The sequence below is a fragment of the Zalophus californianus genome, chromosome 11 (assembly GCF_009762305.2).
Source record: "Zalophus californianus isolate mZalCal1 chromosome 11, mZalCal1.pri.v2, whole genome shotgun sequence".
Classification (NCBI taxonomy): Eukaryota; Metazoa; Chordata; class Mammalia; order Carnivora; family Otariidae; genus Zalophus; species Zalophus californianus.
The window spans coordinates 72,889,402-72,912,248 of record NC_045605.1 but is presented as its reverse complement, the minus strand read 5'-3'; the positions used below and the strand labels follow the sequence as shown (position 1 = coordinate 72,912,248).

The 22,847-nt window shown below is 41.1% G+C and overlaps 2 protein-coding genes across 6 annotated transcripts in view; one reads left to right on the top strand and one right to left on the bottom strand.

The window, feature by feature from the left end:
• Nucleotides 1-3,868, bottom strand: part of GTF2H1 (general transcription factor IIH subunit 1) — a 37,453-nt gene extending 33,585 nt beyond the window's left edge. For both annotated transcript variants that reach the window (XM_027578578.2, XM_027578577.2), the window contains exon 1: nucleotides 3,551-3,868. The gene's annotated coding sequence lies outside the window, so the exon portion shown is untranslated. The remainder of the gene's footprint in view (nucleotides 1-3,550) is intronic.
• A 112-nt stretch (nucleotides 3,869-3,980) lies between these two features.
• HPS5 (HPS5 biogenesis of lysosomal organelles complex 2 subunit 2) overlaps nucleotides 3,981-22,847 on the top strand; it is a 49,430-nt gene continuing 30,563 nt past the window's right edge. The window contains exons 1-7 of one of the 4 annotated variants that reach the window (XM_027578574.2): nucleotides 4,114-4,378; nucleotides 4,743-4,874; nucleotides 9,981-10,144; nucleotides 17,356-17,466; nucleotides 17,634-17,698; nucleotides 18,389-18,581; nucleotides 20,163-20,296. In XM_027578574.2, coding sequence (XP_027434375.1) covers nucleotides 10,037-10,144; nucleotides 17,356-17,466; nucleotides 17,634-17,698; nucleotides 18,389-18,581; nucleotides 20,163-20,296 — 611 coding nt within the window. In that variant the 5' untranslated portion in view covers nucleotides 4,114-4,378; nucleotides 4,743-4,874; nucleotides 9,981-10,036. The other 3 variants (XM_027578576.2, XM_027578573.2, XM_027578575.2) reach the window with 3 other exon arrangements.

Genomic DNA, 22,847 nt, shown 5'->3' with positions numbered 1-22,847 from the left:
CTAGGTTTTGAGAACAGAAAAACTTTTTTGACACAAGGAGGTAAGAAAGAAAAGATGAGTTGAAGACACTGAAACTGTAAAATGGAGAATTAGATGGAGAGAACCATCAGAGTCAGTCACTAGCATGTAAAACCATTTATATTAAAATCCATTTGGGAGAACACTAAAAATAAATCAAAGATAAGTAATTGAACATTGGGATGACTAGTCAATTGTCTCAGCTAACTTGCTTGGCAAATTTCCTTGTTCATTTGTAGCACCTCTATTGATTGTACAAGAACAGTTTTAGAAAGTTTATTTATTTTTTTTAAAGATTTTATTTATTTATTTGAGAGAGAGAGAGCCAAGAGTGGGTGGGGTCAGAGGGAGAAGCAGACTCCCCACTGAGCAGGGAGCCCAATGCGGGACTTGATCCCAGGACTCTGGGATCATGATCCAAGCCGAAGGCAGTTGCCCAACCAACTGAGCCACCCAGGCGCCCAAGTTTTAGAAAGTTTAATAGAATCAGTGGGGATATCCTACAATGCCTTATGTGATTTCCAGATTTTTCTGAAAGATGGCTCACTCCTTGGGTAGCAAAAACTTCTTCCCAGTAGGCCTCTATAACAGCCACAGAATATTTTGTTTATGAAAAATATTGGTTAGTTCCATTTAAACAAATCAGTTCGATGAAGATCTAGCTTTACTTAAAAAACTATCTTTTACAGATTTTTTTATTTATTAGAGAGAGAGCTCACATGTGCGCATGCGGGGGACGAGTAGAGGGGGAAGGAGAGGGACAAGCAGACTCCTCGCTGAGCACAGAACAGGGCTCAACCCCAGGATCCCAAGATCATGACCTGAGCCGAAACCAAGACTCCGACACTCAACTGACTGAGCCACCCAGATGACCCTACTTAAAAGATTATTTACTTCATGAAATTATCTGCCACAAGACTTCTTTAAATAGCAAGATCCTCCAGTAAAGGGATTAATTCATTTGCAGTTAAATATTTGCTTGAAGTTAAATGTACATGCCTTGCTGAGCCTTTGCACATTCTCCTCCTTTCCTATCAACTGGCTTTTACTCATTTTTTTGGTACTTAAAGTACTAAGTTTCAAAATTACTAGGCAAGACTTTCTGTTCTCTTGATAGCACTTATCACAAAGATAATTAATTTCTAAAGTAATTCTTTTAATGTCTCTCTCCCCTGACAGACTACAAGCTTCATAAAGGGAAGACGGTGCATGTATTGTATTCACTGCAATACAGCACCCAGCCACATATTTGGCCTATATGAAGAGTCCAATAAATACCTGTGACACCTATTTAAGATCCTTGTTGTTAAAAGAACACCAGCTTGGTAAGATACATAAGACACCTTTGCACATATATCCTTGGCTAAACTCCAGGAAGCATTACAGCTCTCAGAGATCACAGTATCATTCCTCAGAGATTCCAGTAATTGGCTTATAAGGAAACAGGGATAGAAAGAATTTGAAACTGATCAACAGAAACCTTTAAATTACATCTCTTTCTAATGTGCAGAGATAAATGGGGCAGGAACAAGGACAACAGGTGAAGTCTAAACTCCATATCAGCCTCTAAAAGAAGGATTATTAGAGAGAGCTGCTGTATCTGCCAGCATACAAAATGGAGATCTGGAATGCTGCTTGCTATGAGGCAATCCAAAAAAATTTTAACAATTCAGCATTACAGGGAATAGGGCCTTGAAAGTATGTGAAAAGAGAACAAAATTTACCATTTTAATGAAAGCTACACACACAATGAAGCTATTAAGGGGAATAACTGATGTAGCAATTTTGAGACCAAGCACTTTTTCATTTTACAGCAGTGCAGGGAGAGGCAGAAGGAGGAAAATGCGACAGAGACCAAGACAGAACGAAACGTATGCTCAAATTCACCAATAAGTACTGCATGCCGACAAGAGTACAATATCAAAATTGAGAGAGCCATCAGTTAGTAATCAAAGTGGGGAAGGGAGAGACTTATTAGTTGAATGCCTGATACTAGCCACATTGAAGGCAGGCTAAGAGAGAAAAGAGGAAGGGCACAAGACACCCCTAGCAGCAGTATCCATGAGGTAGAAATAGTGGTCAAAATGCTAGGAAAGCTCAGTCTGATGATTGGGGAAAAAACCCAGCAGCACAGAAAAGCAGGGCTAAAAGGTGGAAAGATAAACCAGCAGGGAGAAGATAAATGCCTCCGGGGCAGTACATGCAGGAAGCTGATCATTTGGTTTATTAAACAGATTCCTCTCTGCACCAATCTTCCTAGTATTTTTAAAGAGCCCACCAAAAAAAAAAAAAAAAAAAAAAGAGCCCGCCCTGCATTTGCATGGTTAATTTACATCTACACTACTGTGAATGTATATAATATCATCTAAGAGAAACTCAAACTTTCAATCTGCTGCACTGCTAAATGTCAGCTGAGTAAGGGCAGAAGAACAGGCTTAATGGCCTCAAATGATCTCTCCCTTCTTCCCAAATGAGGGATTTAGGTCTGTCTGCTAAAAGGTACAAAGTTCTCTCCTGAGCCCAGTCCTTCCGTAAGCCATAGGCCTGATACTGGAGATTATCTTCCCTTCTGTTGTGACTCCTCCATCTCATTTGTTAGTTTTGACTTTAAAAATCTATTTTAGGGCTGGCAATTTTGGATTATTTACCAAAGCCCAGTTAAGCGGTTTTCAAACTGTTCCAAGAGGGGAAGCCGACTGGGTGGGGCTTGGCCCTCCCAAATTCAATTCCATCAGAGCATGCTGTTTTGTATACTGGAGTTCACAGTAAGAATTCGTGGGGAGAAACTGTTCCACTGCCTCATGGAGTTAATACTGCAAGGTGCATTTCAAATCACTTAGTTTTTATATGTTTTTCAAATTCGGTCTTCCAATAGGCAAAAGGGTAAGTTTTTATATTTCTTCCCCCTCCCCCACTATACAGACGCCAAAACGAGCGTTTAAGAGTCAACTGAATATACTCCTTTAGTCAATTTTGTCTCTGAGAACATTGGGGAATTTATAAAATAATTATACATTTCCATGGGTTGCTGGTCTATTTTGCATCATTACAAGACAATAAAATTGGGCATCGAACAAAACTGGGCGTGCGGATTGGCACACGCGTTAAGGTTTTAAGAAGCGGTAGGATTGACAGGTCAAGCAAAAGGTGTGCAGACGCTACGGTGAAAGCTGTTCTCTTACAGAAGCCGAAAGACTTAACAGCACATTTCCTAACGGGAAGGGATCCTCTGTCAGGCAGAGGCCTCCACGTCCTTCATTCTCCGGAGCCACGTCTGATCCTGGCTTTGGGTAAATCTTCGAGTCCCTACTTTTATTAATGGGGCAGACTTCCCACAGGCCAGCAGATTAGGGGTCGCCTATCCCCCGCTTCAGGACAATAAAGGGCTACCGAGACGGCTGACTTAGGAGTTGTGGCGACGGCAACAGGGACACAGGGAAAAGGGGTAGAATCCGCGCCGTCCTGCGGCCCCCGGGCCTGTCAACTCCTCACTCAACCACCCACCCACCCCCATTCTTCGGTCTAAACTTACCAGGTGGAAGCTACGGCCCTGGGCAGGGAGTACGTAACTGGGCTGGGTCGGGTCGAGTTCCGCTGCGCTTCTTAGAGACGCTGCCGGGAGAACGCTGAAACCCAGTAGCCACCGCCGTCGCCACCGCCTCTGTTACTGGGGGGTCTCGCCTCCATCGCTGGCTGCGAGGACTCTGAGGGCACGTGACCGGAAGTACCAAGGCGGGCCTGCCGGGCACGTGACCCAGAGCGCGGCCGCCATGACACCTTCCGCTAGTTCCCTCCCTCCCCCGCCGGTTCCCGCCTGTTTCATTTCCTTTCGCCGGTCTCAAGCTGTGAAAGGTTCCAGGATCCTGGCTGGCTCACCCCTTTAGCCTAAAGGTCCTCCGGTCCCTGTTGGCGCTGCGTCGTCAGCCGGCAGCAACCCGTGGACTGCAGGCCGCAGAGAGCGTAATTGCGACCGCGGCCGGAGGGGGAGGGACCACGCGCAAGCAGGGGCGTAACCCGTCACGTGACAAGGAAGTACCGTTAATAGCGTTGTCCCCGCGTCCTCGGCGCTTCTGGATGACGTAAGTCAGGGAGGGGAGGTGCGGAAGGGGAGAAAGACTCTCAGGTGTCGCTCTTAGTTGCTCGTTTTAGTGTGTGTACCGCTTTTAGTTGCTCGATGCGTGTTCTGGCGGTCGGAAGTGAGAGGGTCTGATCCGCTGAGAATTGGGGGCTGCCGGCCTGGAGTTGATGAAGCGGGGCTGAGCAGTGCTGCTGGTCTGTGAACCTGCTTTGAAAACTTGGTTACTGAGGCTTCTCTCCTGGAGAGATCTGAATACAGTATTAAAGATACCGCTGAAAAAAGGTATTGGTTCCGCTATAAAGCTTCTTGGGCGCAGGGACCGTGTGCAGCGGTGGGTACAAAGCATGCTGAATGCATGATGCATTTATGAGTGAGTTGCCATTTCTCTGAGGTGAAGAGTTTTGATTATTACTTCTTGGGTAGAAAGATCCTGTTACGGAATCTCCTACTTACCCTTCGCATAGTATCTCTAATTTTTGCTTGCTTCCTTCTGTCTTCCTCTTCCACGTAGCTAGTGGGGGAAAGAGAACGCTCTTGTTTGCTTTTGATGTGTGAGCAAGCAAACATTGTGGTCCATTGGTAAAATGAGTACTAGGGTGATGAGAAAAACCTTTTCCTAATCCTACTCGTTTATGTTACCATCAAGTTAATGCATGGAAATGGAAAGATGATTAGATTTGGACTCAGGAGAAGTGGATTCTAGTCTCAGCTCTGCCTCAGCAGAGTTCTGTAACCTTGGGCAAACCAGCCCTTAAGAAGAACTGTTGCACTGACTTGGGTAAGCATTTATAGCCACCTTTTATTTGCTTAGTTTTTTTTGCTAGGCTAGAGTGTGCAGGCTTAACAGAAGTAATATTTAAACTCAGCTTTGCAGAAAGGTAGGGTTTTGTTAGATGGATGAAGATTCAAAAAACAGTATTAAATCATGGAGGCACAGAAAGTTTATACAATGAAAGGGACAAAAGATAAGTTGGTATAGTTGGAAAGTAGGGGTATAAAGTGGAAGATGAGGCTGGAAAAAGAAGTAAGGATGAGATCATAGATTATGTAAGAAGGGGAGCGTTTGAAGGTTTGTACAGAGCTTTCTTTTTAAAAGTATGTACTTGGGGGCGCCTGGGTGGCTCAGATGGTTAAGCGTCTGCCTTCTGCTCTGGTCATGATCCCAGGGTCCTGGGATCGAGTCCCGCATCGGGCTCCCTGCTCCTTGGGAGCCTGCTTCTCCCTCTGCTTCTCTCTCTCTCTGTCTCTCATGAATAAATAAATAAAATCTTTAAAAAAAATAAATAAAAGTATGTACTTGGGGCGCCTGGGTGGCTCCGATGGTTAAGCCTCTTCCTTCGGCTCGAGTCATGATCTTAGGGACTTGGGATCGATCCCGCCATCGGGCTCTGCACTCAGTGGCAAGTCTGCTGCTCCCTCTCCCTCTGTGATCTCTCTCGCTTTCACTCTCTCTCAAATAAATAAATAAAATCTTAAGAAAAAAAAAGTATGTACTTAAAGGGGCTCCTGGGTGGCTCAGTCAGGTTGAGCAACTCTTGATTGGGGTTCAGGTCATGATCTCAGGGTGGTGGGATCGAGCCTCCTATTGGGCTGGGCGCAGATTCCGCTTGAGATTCTCTCCTCCTCCTACCCACCCTTGCCCCTGCGCTCTCGCTCGCTCGCTGTCTCTGAAATAAATAAAATCTGTTAAAAAATACTTTAAAAAATCTTGTTATGGAAAATTTCAAACATAGACAAAAGTAGATAGGATAATAAAATGAACCCCCATGTACTCAGAGCCCATCTTGAACAGTTGTCAACATTCTACTATTGTTTTTACAGGGAATTTAAATTTGTAAGTTTTATATTCATTGTCACATTTGATTAATAGCAAATTTCAGGTTGAGCTCAATTCTATTGTATATAAATATTAGGTAGGAAGATTATATTCATTTTATGTGAAAATTTCTTTGGGTTTTAGTTGAATCAGAAGTGTGACATGGCCACTTTAAAAACACATCAGATGCTATTTTAGGTTGTAATATAGAAATTTATATTTCTATATAATCCAAATCCAGGAAGTTAAGTGTTTCTATTCTATTCTGTGTTATCCAACTACTTAAGGAGTATTACGTTCAGTTCTAGGCACCATATTTTCAGGCAAACTAAATCACCTGTGTAGAAGGTTGACAAGAATAGAGAGGAATTTGGAAATTGACATGCCAGCAATGAAGATTTGGGAATGTTAAATTTTTAGAAGACCTGATAACACTTTTCAAATACTGAAGGGTTGTTTTGGAAGAAGTAAACTTGCTCCCTTAAACTGCAGAAGACACAGAAATAATTAGTAAAAGCTCTAAGTGATTTAAATATTAAAGGGAGAGAATAAGCACAAAGAAGTATAAATTTGGAGTTGGCTTAACACAATCACCCTGCAACTTCTCTTGAGAACTGACATTGCTTATGCTGTTTCTTTTTCATTCTCATTTCCCATTAAATCTTTTTTTAGAAAAACAGGAACTTACTAGGTTCTTTTTTACCTCATTAAATTACAACTTGTAGGACACTGAGATCAAGGCCAAATGGCCTATCCACCTCAGAGCTTAGGATAACAAACAGAAGAGATAGACACTGTGGTCTTGATGTCATTCCTTTCTTTCTTCAGGATTTTATACTACGGTTTTGTCTTTTTCTTGTATTTTCAGTCCTTTTCATTCCAAAGACTCTTAGCTACTACTTATAAATCTGTTTGAGTCTCTCCTGGTCAGAAAGTGAAGAGAGGTTGGGGTGCCTGGGTGGCTCGGTTGTGTCGTATTCTTGATTTCAGCTCAGGTCACGACTTCATGGGTTGCAGGATAGTGCCCCACCTCTGGCTCCTCACTCAGCAGTGTGTCTGCTTGAAGATTGTCTCCCTCTGTCCCCCACCTTCAAATAAGTCTTTAAAAAAAAAAAAAGAGGTTTTCTTCTCCGCCAGATTTCTTCGGTAATTGGAAGGCCTTACCTTTACTTCCTTACCACTCAACGCTTTTCTCAAGTCTGTTTTCTAGTGTGTGCCCACAGCACTTCACAGAAATTATGTGATTGCCTAATACCAAATCCTTCAGTGCCTTTCAGTTGCCCTTCAAATTAAAATTTATTCAGGTTCCTTGGTTTGAAAGTCAAAGTATTTCATACCTTGTGCTGAATTACTCTTCCACTTTTATCTTTCATTACTCCATTCCTTGTATTCCTGTGTTTCAACCAAAGACTAAATGTATCTCCAAATGTATCCTCTATATTTTTGCTTTTTGCTGCCCTTTGTCTTTTCCTTCTAATAAACGCCTGCTCAGTTCCAGTGCCACTTCCCTTAGGAAGTTTTTTATGGTTCCCTTTTAACCCATTGTGATCCTTCTGTCCTCTAGGTTCCAACACAGCGCTTTGCCTGTGTCTCCCTCAGGAGGGAGGTGTGTGTTCTTTTTCTCCCTATTTATAAAGTGACTGATTTCTGGGATTGTTTTATTTGTCTTGTTCCCACCATTGTGCCTCATGTTTTACTAGGAACTCAAAAAAATGAATGAGTGAAAAGAATGAGAGGTTTTTCATAGGTCAGGAATTCTCAATCTTTTTTTGGTAAAGATTTTATTTATTTATTTTTAAAACGATTTTATTGATTTATTTGAGAGAGAGAGCATGAAAGGAGGGAGGGGTAGAGGGAGGAGAAGCAGACTCCCCGTTGAGCAAGGAGCCTCACATGGGGCTCAATCCTAGGACCCCAGGATCGTGACCTGAGCGGAAAGCATACCCTTAACCAACTGACCCACCCTGGCGCTCTGAAAGATTTATTTTTAGTTAATCTCTACACCCAGAGTAGGGCTTGAACTCACAACCTTGAGATCAAGAGTCACACACTCCACTGACTGAGCCAGATAGGCGCCCTGTAAGTCTCAGATATTTTGAGTATGGGACTACTAAAGATTTGTTGTGTGTCTTGAAATGCTATTCTCCTTGCAGAGGTCAAGCTGTATTAAGAACAGTATAACGAATAGGAATTAAGACTCTATTACGTCTATGCAATTAAAAAACATCATAAGTTTATGTGTGTTTTGCCACTGGTAAGTATGCACCATGAATGTTAGGACTTTGTTTTGTCCTGTTTTATCTCCTGGACCTAGAACAGTGCACAAGTCGGTGCTATTGTAACCTAACAAACATTGAGGTAGGTAGAAACTACACCAGGTGAGTTGTTGCACAAAGGAAACTTGATTTGCAGCAAATAAGGAGATCATGGGGAATAATTTCCAAAGCTGTGACTCACTGAGCAAGGGTGAGTGGGTTTCTTTTACTGAGGGCTAGGATGAGTATTTAGATAGGGGAGCCTTGTCGTCCTGTGTCGAGGGCGGACGTAAGGTCCTTACGGAAACATGCTCATACGTACATTGTATGTCATGTAAAGCAGGCTCGTGCTCCGTCTTGGGTGGAGATTTTAGTGTTCTATTGAGGTAAAGGTAACCGTCGGTCACTCCGCGGTCCATCTGCGCAGGCGTGAGTCAGGGTTGGGCCCAGAGGGTCTGGGCTGCCTGAGCTGACGGAGCCCCCGTCCGGGCAAGGGTTACTGCTTGAGGGGTAGTTTCAGTTTCCATCACGGGATGTTAGGCCCCTCGGGTCTTTTGCCTGAGTGAAGAGATAAGCTGGAAAGAACTTAAGGAAAAATGTGGGACAAAGGTCAGTGGCAACAGGCGGGTGAGAAGTAAAGGTTATGTCTTAGGGTCTAGCTGGTGACACTATGTACATATTTGATGAGTATATGAATGAGTAAATACATGTAGGTCCAAAAATAAAGTATAAATAATTTAAAAACAAGTAGAAATGGTGGTTTCCAAATTTTTCTGTAGTGTTTGCTTTTCTTAATTTGGCATGTTACAAATGACAGAGAAAAGTTAAAATTAATGGGTAAGAATTTTCTTGAACTTTATTTCTTTTTGGAAGTTGGTGCAATTTGACAAAAATGTACACTTGAGAGTTGCTGAACAGATAAACTCTGGTGTTAGTTTACAAAGTCTTCATTGGGTATTTAGCATTTGCTGTCTTGTATTCTTATTCCTATTCACTCGTATCAGTTCTCTTACTGAAGCTCTTTTCTTTGAGCTTTAATTCCCTGCACTTTACATCCCACTTAGTAGGTGCATTCATTCAACAGATACTGAGCCCCTGATGGTTTGGAGAATGAGATCCAGAAGTGTCTTTCTGTTAATATTAAGCACAGTAAATTGTTGGCTGATAACTGTTGAATTTGCTGATACGGGTTTATAGTTTGAAGCCTTTAGAGAACATTGCCTTTTTTTAAATGTATACTTTTAAAGGATTTTATTTATTTATTTATTTGAGAGAGAGAGAGCGGCAAAGGGAGAGGGAGAAGCAGGCTCTCTGCTGAGCAGGGAGCCCGATGCAGGGCTCGATCCCAGGACCTTGGGATCATGACCCCAGCCGAAGGCAGACACTTAACCAGCTGCGCCACCCTGGTGCCCCAAGAACGTCGCCTTTTAATGACTCTTAAAGGCAGAAGAAGATTTACAACTTGAAGTACAGCTGAGGTTGCTATTTTACCAAAGAAGAGCTTGACCAGTTTTCCTCTTAAATGCCACATTACCTATCCTGCTTATCCAAACTGTGAGATCAATAGAATGGGATAGGATTTTGGACCTTGAGAATGTCGACTTGATTCCCTGGGATTTCAGAGTCCGGCAATGATCTAGTACAAGCTGATGGTTGCGTATACTACTACTTCTGTGTGCTTTCTTTCCTTTTATATGCTAAGTACCTCCAGAGTAGGGATCCTTGTCCCTTCCTCATGTTTCTCTTTGTTCTCCAAATATCCATTAAATGCATGCTAACTGAGCGAAGAGCTTCTTAAATTATATTTTTGCAGGTTTTATTCAGGAACACTGTGCCTGTCACTCAACGTAATTTCAGCTTTCCGGCTAAATGACTTTTGTGCCAGTGATACCGGAGACCTACAGCCATGTTCTTGCAGAGTTTGAGTCTCTGGATCCATTACTTTCAGCCCTGAGGCTGGACTCCAGTCGTCTTAAGGTGAATTCCTTGATCCTTGTAGCTGTTTCATGTTCATATTTGTATGTCTTGTGTGCTTTTTATATATGCTCCCTGCCCTCTAATTCTTTATGTTTAATGGAATCTTGGGTGTTCTTCCCTGTGCTGGTAATACCTTACATACATACCTTACATACAAGTAGCATGTTTGTAGCTCTTTTTCTAAAGATTTATTTGAGAGAGAGGGAGAGCGTGTGTGCACGTGAGCACAGGCTAGGGGTGAGGCAGAAGGAGAGGGAGAAGCAGACCTCCCCACTGAGCAGGGAGCCTGATGTGGGGCTCGATCCTAGGACCCCAGGACCATGACCTGAGCCCAGGACAGATGCTTAACCAACTGAGCCACCCAGGCACCCCTGTAGCTCTTTCTTGATTTACTTTTTGAGCTGTCATTTGAATTCTTTCCCATCCTTGAAAACCATGATTCTGATTGTTGAATTTTTTTCCCTTCACAATAATCTTACTGTTTTTTTCTCAGAAAATAATGTTATTTGATTGAAAATAAAATAGTATAAACGAGTATACCCTGTTGCATTTTAAGCACCATGAACCACTGCTGTTACACTAAGCTCATTCAAAACAAGGAGTTTGATGTACCCTCCATTTTAGGAAACACAGCAAAAGCTATTAGTTCTGTGGGAAGAAGTATGTGCTCCCCTCAAACCCTGAGTTCTGATAAACTCAGGAATGACATGCTGAAGAACAAAATCTCATAACCAATTCCAAAATAATTTCATTTTTATACTTCTCCCCCAAGTACTTTTGTAGCCTCTGAGCAAAAGAATAAGACATAATAGGCAAAGTAAAACGACAGCAATCATGAGGGTTGATTTCAGTTCTTAACCGTGCATATTGGGATGTCCTACCTGTGTAGTATGGCTTAACCAATAAGGGTGTTTATAACCGTGCTGGAAGCTGTTGTTTCTGCATTTAGTGTGGTGGCCCAATGATACCCCTGAGGTACCAAGCTCTCCATCTTTCCTGTTCTACCATCATCCATATATTGGTTTTTAGTCACAGTTGCAAGATAGGTGTCCTGGCTCCAGTCTTGATGTTTCCATTAGCATCTCAAGCAGGGAAGATGGGGCCACAAGCAAAGGCTCTCTTTTTCCCCTCCTGGGTTTATTATTTATTTTTTTATTCTTAAAAAATTTTATTTTATTTTTTAAATTATTTTTATTTATTTTTTAAGTTTTTATTTATTTGACAGAGAGAGAGACAGAGTGAGAGAGGGGACACAAGCAGGGGGAGTGGGAGAGGGAGAAGCAGGCTTCCTGCCGAGCAGGGAGCCCGATGTGGGACTCCATCCCAGGACCCTGAAGGCAGATGCTTAACGAGTGAGCCAGCAGGTGCCCTACTTTATTTTTTTTAAATCATGGTAAGTGTACTTTTTTAAGCAGTTTTTTTTCTTTAAGATTTTATTTATTTGAGAGAGAGAGAGAGAGATAGTGAGAGATAGAGCACTAGCAGGGGAGAGAGAGGGAGAAGCATGCTCCCCGCTGGGGCTCAATCCCAGGACCCTGAGATCATGACCTGAGTGGAATGCAGACTCTTAACCTACTGAGCCACCCAGGTGCCCCATGATAAGTGTACTTTTAATCCCCATCCCCTATTTCCCCCGTTCCCCCACCTACCTCCCCTCTGGTAACCATCAGTTTGTTCTCTAGAGTTAAGATTGTCTGTTTCTCGGAGCACCTGAATAGCTCAGTTGGTTAAGCATCCAATTGTCAATTTTGGCTCAGGTCATGATCTCAGGGTTGTGGGATCCAGCTCTGCACTGGGCTCCGTGCTGTGGAGCCTGCTTGGGATGCTTTCTCTCCTTTTCCCCCTGACTCTCCCTCCCCCTCTTAAAAAAAAAAAAAAAAAAAAAGAGTCTGTTTCTTGGTTTGTTTCTCTAGCTCTTTTTTTTTCCTTTGCTTGTTTTGTTTCTTAAATTCCACAGTGAGATCATACGGTATTTTATCTTTCTCTGACTTCACTTAGCATTATACACTCTAGCTCCATCCATGTGGGTGCAAATGGCAAGATTTCATTCTTTTTCTATGGCTGAGTAATATTCTGTTGTAGATATATACCACATTTTCTTTATCCATTCATTTGTCGATGGACACTTGAGCTACTTCCATAGTTTGGCTGTTGAAATAATGCGGCAGTAAATGTAGAGGTGCGTGTATCCCTCTGAATTAGTGTTTTTTTAATTTAAAAAAAAATATTTATTTATTTGAGAGAGAGAGAGAGAGAAAGAATGTGCACAGAGGGAGAAGAAGAAGACTCACCGCTGAGCAGAGAGCCTGATGCGGAGCTCAATCCCAGAACCCCGAGATCATGACCCAAGCCTAAGGTGGATGCTTAACTGACTGAGCCACCCAGGCGCCCCATGTTCTTTGTATTTTTTGTGTAAATACCCAATAGAACAATTACTGGGTCCTAGAGTAGTTCTGCTTTTAATTTTTTGAGGAATCTCCATACTGTTTTCCACAGCGGCTACACCAGTTTTCATTCCCACAAGCAGTGCAAAAGGGTTCCTTTTCTCCACATCCTTGCCAACACTTGTTTCTTGTGTTTTTGATTTTAGCCATTCTGATAGGTAGGAGGTGATACCTTATTTTAGTTTTGATTTGCATTTCCCTGATGATGAGTGATATTGAACATCTTTTCATGTATCTGTTGGCCATCTGTATGTCCTCTTTGGAAGAATGTTTGTTCATGTCATCTGCCCATTTTTTAATTGGATTATTTTTTGGATGTTTTGGCTTTTTGAGTATTGAGTTGTATAAGTTGTTTATGTATTTTGGATACTAACCCGTTATCGGATATGTTGTTTGTAAATATCTTCTCCTATTCAGTAGGTTGTCTTTTAGTTTTGTTGATTGTTTAGAAACTTTTTATTTTGATATAGTCCCACTAGTTTATTTTGGCTTTTATTTCCCTTTTCTCAGGAGACATATCTAGAAAAATGTTGCTGTGGCCAATGTCCGAGATAACTGCCTATGCTCCCTTCTTGGATTTTTATGGTTTCAGGTCTCACATTTAGGTCTTCAATCCATTTTTAGTTTATTTTTGTGTATGGGGTTAGAAAGTGGTCCAGTTTCATTCTTTTGCATGTGGCTGTCCAGTTTTCCCAGCACCATTTGCTGAAGAGACTGTTTTTTCCCATTGTATATTTATTCCTCCTTTGTTGAAGATAATTGACCTTATACTCGTGGGTTTATTTCTGGGTTTTCTGTTCTGTTCCATTGATCTATGTGTCTATTTTCATGCCAGTACCATACTGTTTTAATTACTACCACTTTGTAACATAACATGAAATCACTACTTTGTGATACCTCCACTGTTTCAAGATTGCTTTGGCTCTTCAAGGCCTTTTGTAGTTTTTTCTTTCTTTCTTTTTTTTTTTTTAAGATTTTATTTATTTATTTGACACAGAGAGAGAGAAAGTGAGAGAGGGAACACAAGTAGGGGGACTGGGAGAGGGAGAAGCAGGCTTCCCGCTAAGCAGGGAGCCTGATGTGGGGCTTGATCCCAGGGCTCTGGGATCATGACCTGAGCCGAAGGCAGACGCTTAACGACTGAGCCACCCAGGTGCCCCCTTTTGTAGTTTCATACAAATTTTGGGATTGTTTGTTCTAGTTCTGTGAAAAATGCTGTTGGTATTTTGATACAGATTGTATTAAATCTGTAGATTGTGTTGGGTAGTATAGACATTTCAACAGTATTTGTTCTTCCAACCTGTGAGCATGGAACAGCTTTCCTTTTTTTTTTTTTTTTTTTGCATCATCTTGAATTTCTTTCACCAGTGTTTTATAGTTTTCAGAGTACAGGATTTTCATCTCTTTTGGTTACATTTATTCTTCGATACTGTTTTTGGTGCAGTTGTAAATGGGATTTTTTTTTTAATTTCACTTTCTGCTGCTTTATTAATAGTGTATAGGAATGCAACAGATTTCTGTACGTTGATTTTGTATCCTGTGACTTTACTGTATTCACTTTATCAGATCTGGTAGTTTTTTGGTGGAGTCCTTAGGGTTTTCTATATATAGTATCATGTTATGTGCAAGTATTGGGGGTGTTACTTCTTCCTTACCGATTTCAGTGCCTTTTATTTCTTTATGTTGTCTACTATCTGTGGCTAGGACTTCCAGTAGTATGTTGAGTAAAAGTGGTGAGATTGGACATCCTTGTCTTGTTCCTGACCTTAGGGGAACAGGTCCGTTTTACCCCATTGAGTATGATGTTTGTGGATTTTTCATAGAAGGTCTTTATTATGTTGAAGTATGTTCCCTCTGGACCTACTTTGCAGAGGATTTTTATCATGAATGGATTTTGTACCTTGTCAAGTTTTTTCTGCATCTATTGATGGTTTTTATCCTTATTTATGGGATATATCATGTTGATTGTTTGTGAATACTGAACCATCCTTGTATCCTGGGAATAAATCCCACTTTATTGGGTATATGATTTTTTTAATGTATTGTTGGATTCAGCTTGCTAATATTTTGTTGAGGATATATGCTTTGATATTCATGAGAGAGATTGGCCTGTACTTTTTTTTTTGTGGTGTTTTTATCTGATTTTGATATCAGGGTGGTACTGGCCTCATTCATTGAATGAATTTGGAAGTTTTCCTTCCTCTTGTATGTTTTGGAATAGTTTGAGAACATTAGGTAGTAAGTCTTATTGATTCATTTATTTTAAGGATTTATGTCTTTGTTTTAGAGAGCAAGTGAGCAGTGTGCACATGCAGGTGGGAGGGGCAGAGGAAGAGGGAGAGAGCGAGAACCACAGGAAGACTCCCCACTGAGTGTGGATCCCGACTGGAGGGCAGTACTTGATCCCACGACCCCAAGATCATGACCTGAGCCAAAACCAAGAGTCAGGAATACCTGGCTGGCTCAGTTGGTTAAGTGTCTGCCTTCAACTCAGGTCATGATCCTGGGGTCCTGGGATCAAGTCCCTCATCAGGCTCCCTGCTCAGTGGGGAGCCTGCTTCTCCCTCTGCCTGCCACTCCCCCTGCTCATGCATGCGCACTCTCTCGTGTTCTCTCTCTCTCTCACAAATAAATAAATAAAAATCTTTAATTGAAACAAAACAACGAAAACAAACCAAGAGTCAGATGCTCAACCAACTACTGAACCATCCAGGCGCCCCAGTAGTAACTCTTCTTTAAATGTTTCATAGAATTCTCCTGTGAAGCCATCTGGCCTTGGACTTTTGTTTGTTGGGAGTTTTTTGATTACTTCAATTCAATTTCATTGCTGGTACTTGGTCTGTTCAAATTTTCTATTTCCTCCTGCTTTAGTTTTGTGAGATTAAATTTCTAGGAACAGTTTTGGGAGATTATATTTCTAGGAACTTACCCATTTCTTTTAAGTTGTCCAGTTTGTTGGCATATAGGTTTTCATAATATACTGTTAATTTTATTTCTGTGGTGTTGGTTATTTCTTCTCTTTCATTAGTGGTTTTGTTTATTTGGGTCTTCTCTCTGGTTTTTTTTTTTTTTTTTTTTTAATGAGTCTGGCTACAGGTTTATCAATTTTGTTGATCTTTTCAGAGAACCAGCTCCTGGTTTCACTGATCTGTTGTATTTTTTTTAGTTTCTATATCATTTTTTTTCTGCTCTAATCTTTATTATTTCCTTCCTTTTGCTTGGTTTAGGTTTTATCCTCCTTTTTCTATCTCTTTTAGGGGTGAGGTTAGGTTGTTTGAGATTTTTTGGGGTCTTGATTACAATCAAGATTGCTGTCAACTTCGCCCTTAGAACTATTTTTGCTGCATCAAAGATTTTGGACCATTGTTTTCATTTTCATTTGTTTCCATGTAATTTTTTATTTCTTCTTTGATATCTTGGTTGGTCCATTCATTGTTTAGTAGCATATTATTTAATATCCATGTATTTGTGCTCTTTCCAAATTTTTTATTGTGGTTGATTTCTAGTTTCATAGTGTTGTGGTCAGAAAAGGTGCATGGTAGGACTTTGATTTTGTTTTAATTTGTGGAGACTGTTCCATGTGCGCTTGAAAGAGTGTATATTCTGCTGTTTTAGGGTGGAATGTTCTGAATATGCCTGTTAAACTCATCTGGTGCAGCGTTTCATTCAAAGCCACTGTTTTCTTGTTGATTTTCTGTTTGGATGATTTATTCATCGATGTGAATAAGGTGTTCAAGTCCCCTACTATTATTGTATCATTATCCATTGTTTCTCAAAGGCTTTCTTTTCTTTAGACTCTGCCTTTTACCAAGTAAGGCAAACCTTTCTAAGAAACCCTAGCAGGCTTATTATTAGCTGGATGTTAGTCACATAGCTCCCCCTAGCTTCAAGAGAAAATGGGTAATGCGGCACCTGGGTGGCTCAGTTGGTTAAGCATCTGCCTTTGGCTCAGGTCCTGATCTCAGGGTCCTGGGATCAGAGCCCCATGTCAAGCTCCCTGCTCAGTGGGGAGCCTGCTTCTCCCTCTCCCTCTGCCTGTTGCTTCCCCTGCTTGTGCTCTCTCTGTCAAATAAAGAAATAAAATCTTTAAAAAGGAGAGAGAAACTGGATAAGTGAATATTTAGATTTTCCAGCTTCTGTGGTGGAAAGCAAGGTTGAGAGGGTTGGGAGCGTCTGTTCATCAGCCAAGCAACAAATTTTGCCACAGAGTGTTATTGGGCCCAGCATGGCCACTGTTTTTTTTCTGGTGGATAAGGAAAGGAATCATAAAGCTGAGGGTGGTGGGGGGAGACAGAATTGACCTGCATCTGTGTCCCCCACAGTCCTACTTGTTCTAAAAGCTATGGGTAGTTTGTGTGCCAGTTATGTAGACTAGAAATGATTCAAGTGAGTAAATGGTTAAGGCATTGCTTTATCCTCTGGAGACTTACTTGATCTTTCATCCTTATGGTCAACATTGGAATGGCCTAGCCAAATGATGCAAAAGATGAATGGTCTTGATAACTGGATTTTGCTAAGAGAAAATTACTCATTTGTACAGTTGAGCCTATTCAGTCATTTTGAGATTCAATTAAACATTTAAAACCAAAATGTTCTGTATGTTTCACTATACTAGAATGAAAGGGTGAGTGCCATTATGTGGTGGCCAGCTGGGCGGGGAGTAGGGTTGGGGGAGGAGCCTGCTACACAGACCCTTCATATTTGTTTGCAGTAGTTAATTTGGTTATGTGACTATGATCTCTCGCTTGTCTGTTTGAATGTTTTTAGTGCACGAGCATAGCCGTGTCTCGGAAATGGTTGGCTTTGGGCAGTTCCGGAGGGGGACTCAGTCTCATTCAGAAGGAAGGCTGGAAGCACAGGCTTTTTCTTTCACACAGGGTAAGATTAAGGGTAGTCCTGTCATACCATTTGGACTATTTTTTGTAAATTCGAATTTCTCTATTATGAATAATCATTTGGAGTAAAAGGGGAATGTAAATCTTGAGATTTAAAAGTAAAAAATTAACATTTTTGAGGTGCCTAATATTTTTCCTTTTGTGTTACAGGAAGGTGCAATTTCTCAGGTTGCCTGTTGTTTACATGATGATGATTATGTTGCTGTAGCTACCAGGTGAGAAACTCCTTTAAAATGATCTGATCTTTCCTAAATACATTTTATTTTATTTTTTTGAGATTGAGCCCTCACGCCAGCAAGGGGAGGGGCAGAGGAAGAGGGAGAGAAAGAATCCCAAGCAGGCTCTCTGCTGAGTATGGAGCCCAATGCCATGCAGGGGCTCCATCTATGACCCTGAGATCATGACCTGAGCCGAAATCAAGAGTCCAAAGACATTTAACTGATTGAGCCACCCAGGTGACCCTCTAAATACAGTTTAAATGGACAAATGTAGTTGTATGTTTGTTAGGGTGGCCAGCCATCCTGGTTTGCCTACGACTGTCCCCAATTTTATCACTGAAAGTCTCGTGTCCTAAGGAAATCTCTCAGTTTCCTGCAAACCAGGACAGATAGTTAGTCACTATGGTTTATGGAAAATGTCAGTATGTCAGTATGAGGCAGCAATATTTCAGTGGCCTTAAAAGAGAAAGGTAACAGAGATAATTTAGAAAGTCTAAGTTCTCTTGTACTAGATTGGTGGACTAAAGCAAGGAAATTAGTACCTTGACTTTCTACTTCCTCTTTTTTTTTTTTTTTGAAGAACAGGAGTTTGCATGTATATTTAATGTAATTGATACTGTGATACAAAGAAATTGCACCTTTTTCGCCATTGCCAAAAATCTGCTTCTGTGACTCATTTTCTTTCAGTCAAGGTCTCGTAGTTGTTTGGGAATTAAATCAGGAGCGTCGTGGGAAGCCAGAACGAATTTATGTGTCTACAGAGCACAAAGGCCGAAAAGTTACAGCTCTCTGCTGGGACACAGCTATTCTTAGAGTTTTTGTAGGTGACCATATGGGGAAAGTTTCTGTCATCAAACTTAACACTTCTAAACAAACAAAGGTAGGAATCAGTCCAGTTCTTTGTGTATGTGGGTGAGATATAAGATACTGTCGTATATAATTTCAATTGAAGGACACAATTATATCTATTATATTTCCTGGGAGACTGATCTAGAGCCCAGACTATTAATTTTGAGGAGACTTGTTTGTGTGTAGTACATGTAGTAGCCCGGTTTAGCTTGATATTGTTGCAGGGTATCTTTTGTGAGTTAACTTCAATAATTTGCACGTTGTCTATTACAGTACACTGTAATTCACCTGTATGGCGCACTCAAGTTAAGCATTAATATTAGAGTATTAGTAAAGTTAAGATGCAGGAGGTGGCTCAGTCGGTTAAGCATCTGCCTTCAGCTCGGGTCATGATCCCAGGATCCTGGGATTGAGTCCCACATCGGGCTCCATGCTCAGCGGGGAGCATGCTTCTCCCTGTGTCTCCCCCTCCCCCTGCTTGTCCGAGTGCTCTTGCTCTCTCTCTCTCGGTCTCGCTGTCTCTGACAAATAAATAAAATCTTTAAAAAAAAAAGATAAGATGCCTCTTTTTTTTTTTTTTTGAGAGAGAGAGAGAGAATAAATGGGGGTAGGGACAGAGGGAGAGAATCTTTCAGACTCCTCGCTGAGCTCAGAGCCCGATGCAGGGCTTGATCCCAGGACCATGAGATCACGACCTGAGCTGAAACCAAGAGTGGGAGGCTTAACTGACTGAGCCACCCAGGTGCCCCGATAAGATGCCTCTTTATTAGTTGTGTGAACAAAATGGGAAACATAGAAATGGTATCAGTTGTCCAGGCTCCTATTCTCCTGGTCCCTGTTTAGAAGAAACTCATGAGTCTAGATATATTTTTTCTCAGAATGGATGTAACTTACCAAAAATGAATCTTAAAAGGTACCTCCTGGATTGTGTTCAACTGCCAGGGTCCCAGGCTTCCTGCTACAGTTCTTGGAGTTTAGAAGGGTTAAGTTTCAGGTTATCCTAACAGAATGCTCCTGTCTCTCATTAAGGCAGAGCAGACCAAATTCTTACTGTCCCTCTTCTCCAAAATTGTAGTGGGGAGCTTGGCTTATTTCCACATAGGATCTTTGCAGGAAAGAAGAAATCTAACTACCATTGGCTTAATTATTTTATTTTAATTAACACATCAGAATATTCTTCTGATTTGGCCATGGTAACCCATCAAATTTACCTCTAGATTCCTAACATATTTTTGATCCCAAAAAACATTCGGAACCTTACAGGTAGTATAGCCCTAATTTGTCTTTTTTTTTCCAAAGGGAGCAGTACTGTTTTCTGTGTGACAAAGTTCTGTCACATGTTCCAAAACTTGCTTTATCTTTGTCATTCCAGCTTCTAAGATTAGATAACCAGAAACAGAGCCTTAAGAGTTGTGTTCTACAGTTATGTAATGAAGTATTTCACAGCTTTTTAAATGAGTGAAACTTTGATATCCTAACAGGCAAATTAAATTTTGGCTCATTTAAAATTTTTATTTTGCTATCCAAAATTATTTTCACCTAGAAGGTAAAGAGAAGGAAATTGTACGGGTATGTAAAGATGAGTCTTCTTTCCTTGTCCTGTCTCTTTTAGGCAGCTGCTGCCTTTGTGATGTTTCCTGTTCAGACAGTAACAACAGTTGACTCCTGTGTTGTGCAGTTAGATTATTTGGACGGAAGACTACTTATATCTTCACTTACTCGATCCTTCTTGTGTGACACTGAGAGGTATATTGACCAACCACGAGTCATAGGTTATGCAGAATTCTAGAACTCTCAGAAACTTAGAAGTCATCTAGACCAAACTCCTCCATTCAGTAATACAGATGCTAATGAGGAACCAGCTGTGTGCAAGCTGATGTTAGAGAATAGGAAAGACGGGAGACTGAGACAGTCCAGTGGGCAACTAAGACAGATGTTCAGTTAACTCCATGAAGTATGGTCAAAGGACCTTGAGGGAAGGCCCGACAAAGGCCTCTTTCAATATGGGGAATCAGGAAGTCTTCCGTGATTGAATTTGTTGTTTAGATTCGTTGTATTTTTTTTTTAAATGATTTTATTTATTTATTTGACAGAGAGAGACACAGCAAGAGAGGGAACACAAGCAGGGGGAGTGAGAGAGGGAGAAGCAGGCTTCCCGCGGAGCAGGGAGCCCGATGCGGGGCTCGATCCCAGGACCCTGGGATCATGACCTGAGCTGAACGCAGATGCTTAACGACAGAGCCACCCAGGCGCCCTAGATTTGTTGTATGTTTAATAGAATGTTACTAATGGGTAAAATTGGGTGAAGAATAATTAAGAGCTTTGTGAAGCTGACAGATATTTTACCAAAATCTCAAGGGTGGAACCAAAGGTTCAGTGAATGGCAAAGGAGTGTTTCTCTAAACAGAGTGGTCTCTGAAACACCAGAACAAAATAGGAAGCAACTTGGAATAAGTATTATGTATCACTGTGCTAAAGTTCCTCAGCCATTCTCACTGCAGGGAAATTTTCACTCCTCGTTCTTTCTTCCCACTACCATATTCTTCAGGACCAGCCATCCTTTTGAATATTTATTAAGGAAAATTTTGAGTATACGTAAAAGAATTGTATATTGAATCCCCATGAAACCACTCGGCAGCTTCAATAATTTTGATGATGATTTTTGATAGGCTAAATTTGGAGTAAGAGGGGAAGGAAGGGACATTCTAGCAGGAAGGAACAGCCTCTTGGGGAAAAGTGAGAAAGAATTAGGCATATTTTAAAACCTGCCAACCTGGCATAAGTAGGGGAGTTGGGGAAGATCAAGTTGGTAAATTGGCACTATAGAGTGGCAGCCTTAAATGTCACATTAATTAAGTGGGTTCTCAGGTCATTTTAAGAAAGTGTGCATATAGAATATCAGGATTTGAAAATTGATATCCTTAGAATTCTCCAGGCTCGGAAAGTCTGTATGTATTTCCAGGAGTTTATATACATCTTAATTAGAAGGCTGCTATTCTAGAAAGCAGGAGATTATTACAGAAGGTTTGAAGGAATGTATTCAGAGTCAGGGATGGTAGAGGGAAGGTTGAGGAGAAGGTATACTATGTATGTATTTTCTTGGATGGGAAAGGCATGTGGAAAGGAGGCCAATTATAGCAGGTGGCAGGTGTCTGATATCAGAGAACCTAGCTGGACAGCAGAGAGGCAAGACTTTGAGATGCACCTGGTCGGTTTACATGGAATTAGTGGAAAGGAGGGTGTCCTTGGTTCTGACTTGTCTCAGACAAGTTAGACTTGTCTGAAGTTAGAATTAGAGAATTGGAGATCATCTCGTGTCACCCTTCCATTCTTGCAGATCAGAAAGCCTAGGCATCCCAAGTGATAGAGCATGCCTGCAAGACTAGAATTTTTCTGTCTCAATTCTGTGCCTCTGCTCTTATCTCACAGTTTCCTCAAAACATCCTTTGACGTTGGACCTTTGGCCATAAACTCCACACTTGAGATTTTTAAAGTATTAACTCTACCAAGTTCCTAACTATTTTTGTCTGTAGATTTTCAGGTTTTCCAAGGGACCCAATTTAGAAAGATATATGATAGACTTTTTAAAATAAAGAGCTAAATAAGTAGAGGTTTATTTTTCCTTCTGTGCAGTGGAGTTGCTAATCATCATTTTCCCATTCACAGGGATGTGGCTAGAGTTGGTTATGAGAATAACATAGATTCTGCTGCTAGAATAACATGTTAAAGAAATGCCCACTTCCTGTTAACTGGAATTCAGTATGGGGGGGAAATGGATAGTACAATAATTTAAAAAATACATTTATGTTTAAAATTCTTTGTTTCAACCTATATTCCCTCCCAACAAACAGCATTTTTTTTTTTTTTTTTAAGTAGGCTATACACCCAGCATGGAGCCCAATGTGGGGCTTAAACTCATGACCCTGAGATCAAGACCTGAACTCTGAGATCAAGAGTCGGATGCTTAACTGACTGAGCCATCCAGGCGCCCCAGCATTTTTATTTTTGGAAAGGGGGCTCTTAGTAACTAACTGAAGGGATAGATATGAATTTTCTTCTCCTGGCAGCCACTGGCTACTTTCTGTTAGTATTGTTGATGAGCAAGGTGGATCCCAGGAAGGAATAGAAAAAATAGAAACAAAGAACTGTGGTATAGGAGAGAGAACATTGACTGACAGAGCCTGACCATATGATTGCAAATTCTATCGCTACCGCTTTTTAAGCCGTGCTAAATGTTGGTTTCCCCATCCAAAAGGTAGAGATAGTTTTAAGGATTAACTAAGATAACGTATATGAA